The sequence below is a fragment of the Phytophthora parasitica genome, assembly GCF_000247585.1.
Source record: "Phytophthora parasitica INRA-310 unplaced genomic scaffold supercont2.2, whole genome shotgun sequence".
Lineage (NCBI taxonomy): Eukaryota > Oomycota > Peronosporomycetes > Peronosporales > Peronosporaceae > Phytophthora > Phytophthora nicotianae.
In genome coordinates, this window is record NW_008648988.1 from 262,500 (window position 1) to 264,149 (window position 1,650).

Here is a 1,650-nt window from a genome sequence, read left to right on the forward strand (position 1 = left end):
CGGGTAATAATGTTATTGATGTTTATACGGTAGATATTATTTACTTGTATTTGTAGCGTTTCGATGCGTAAATATCCAGAGCTTCCCGGGCAACGCACGGCATTAGTAGAATTGAAATTAAAACTACAATATTTATTAAAATATTGCTTAGCGCTACCCTCGAAAAAATATTAATGATTTGAGTTTCATAGTCTGGATGCGTGATAATATTAACCCTTTCGCGGTAAAGGCTACATTTTTCGCCGTTTTACATGTTTTTCAAAACATGGTAGAATTGAAGGGCTTAAAGGGCGCTCTTGGCGCCTTTTAAATACTAAGTCCGAATTTGAGCTACCGTGTTTTGTGAAAGTGTTTTCAGCCAATCACAGCACTGCGCTACGTGATGTGGGACCGAATAAAATACCAGCCACGTCGTCAACGTCATTACAATTGGCGTTATATAACGTGGTTCCAATCCCAGTTTTTATCTTACCGGCCTGGACCTCTTGCTATAGTTCAATGCACACCAACCATTTTACGAATATAAAGTTCAAGTCGCACGCAGCACTTTGTCTGCATACCCACATAGTGAGAACCAAATATACGCACTTCTACTTCATGGTGCAAACATCCTTCCAAGACTGGGATGATAAGCAACTGGTTCAGATTGCGCAGCTGTTTGAAAGCCAAGGTATTCGAGTAACCTGGGACTATGTGGCGAGACGGATGAAGAAGACGCGTAGATCAGCGAAGGAGCTCCGCTTGCGTCTTGCCAGCCTAAAGCGGACTCATGACAAAATTATAAGCAACTCCTCCTGTGCTTCTTTTCCAGCGGTTCCCAGGTACGGTCAGCTTTGCTACCCCGATCTGTTACTCGACGACCACCTCGTACTACTGCTCAACCGTCCATAAGGCCGGATACGACAAGTACGCGGGCTAATTCGCAATCACTAGTTGCTCGAGTCCCCACAGAGACACCAGAAGCGTCACAGGGTGCGGATGAGAGTGTTTCGGATGCCGAGAAACCCCAGGTTCACGTTGAGTCGCCAGCTTGGCCCAAAGAATTGCGTTGTTCGTTGCTGTCACAAGAAATTTCGATGAGTGTTGTCAAAATTCTGTTTCGAGATATCAGTGCTGGGGACATCTGTCAGAGAGCTGGGCAAAGACAAAATAACGCAGGGGAGATACTGCCGTCTGGAGTGGCGCGTATGTTGGATGCGATACGACCACTTGACGAAACCGATGTATTTCTGGACATTGGTGCAGGGATTGGAAATGTTCTGGCCCACGAAGCGTTATCGACTGATGTCAGCAAGTGTATTGGTGTCAAAGTGCGTTCCGAGCTATGCTCAATTGCAACAAAGCACATTCATCGCTTCAGTGTTGCGTATCCATTACTACAGAAAATTGTCATCCAAGCTGCAGATGTCCGGGACGTGCTTCTATCTACTCAGTCACCTGCATCTGCAGCCACAGTAGTTTTTGCAAACTATTTCCTGTTCGAAGAATCTGCAAAACTCGTTGTTGCCCGTGAGCTCTGTACAATGCCACACGCACGGACTGTGGTTTCAACATCATGCTTTTGTCCGCGATCTCGACCGGCAGCAGGAGTTATTCCAAGCTGCCCGGCAAAAGCCTGGGGGTTCGGAGGCGACGCCTGTCGGCCAGGGA

General features: G+C 46.7%; 1 protein-coding gene across 1 annotated transcript; it reads left to right on the forward strand.

The window, feature by feature from the left end:
• Positions 1 to 597: 597 nt before the first annotated feature.
• On the forward strand, positions 598 to 891 carry PPTG_20885 (hypothetical protein; the record flags this gene model as incomplete). The annotated part of the gene is made up of 2 exons (XM_008894312.1): positions 598 to 745; positions 812 to 891. The coding sequence occupies 2 exons, from the start codon at positions 598 to 600 to the stop codon at positions 889 to 891; spliced, it is 228 nt and encodes a 75-aa protein (XP_008892560.1).
• Between the last annotated feature and the right edge of the window lie 759 nt (positions 892 to 1,650).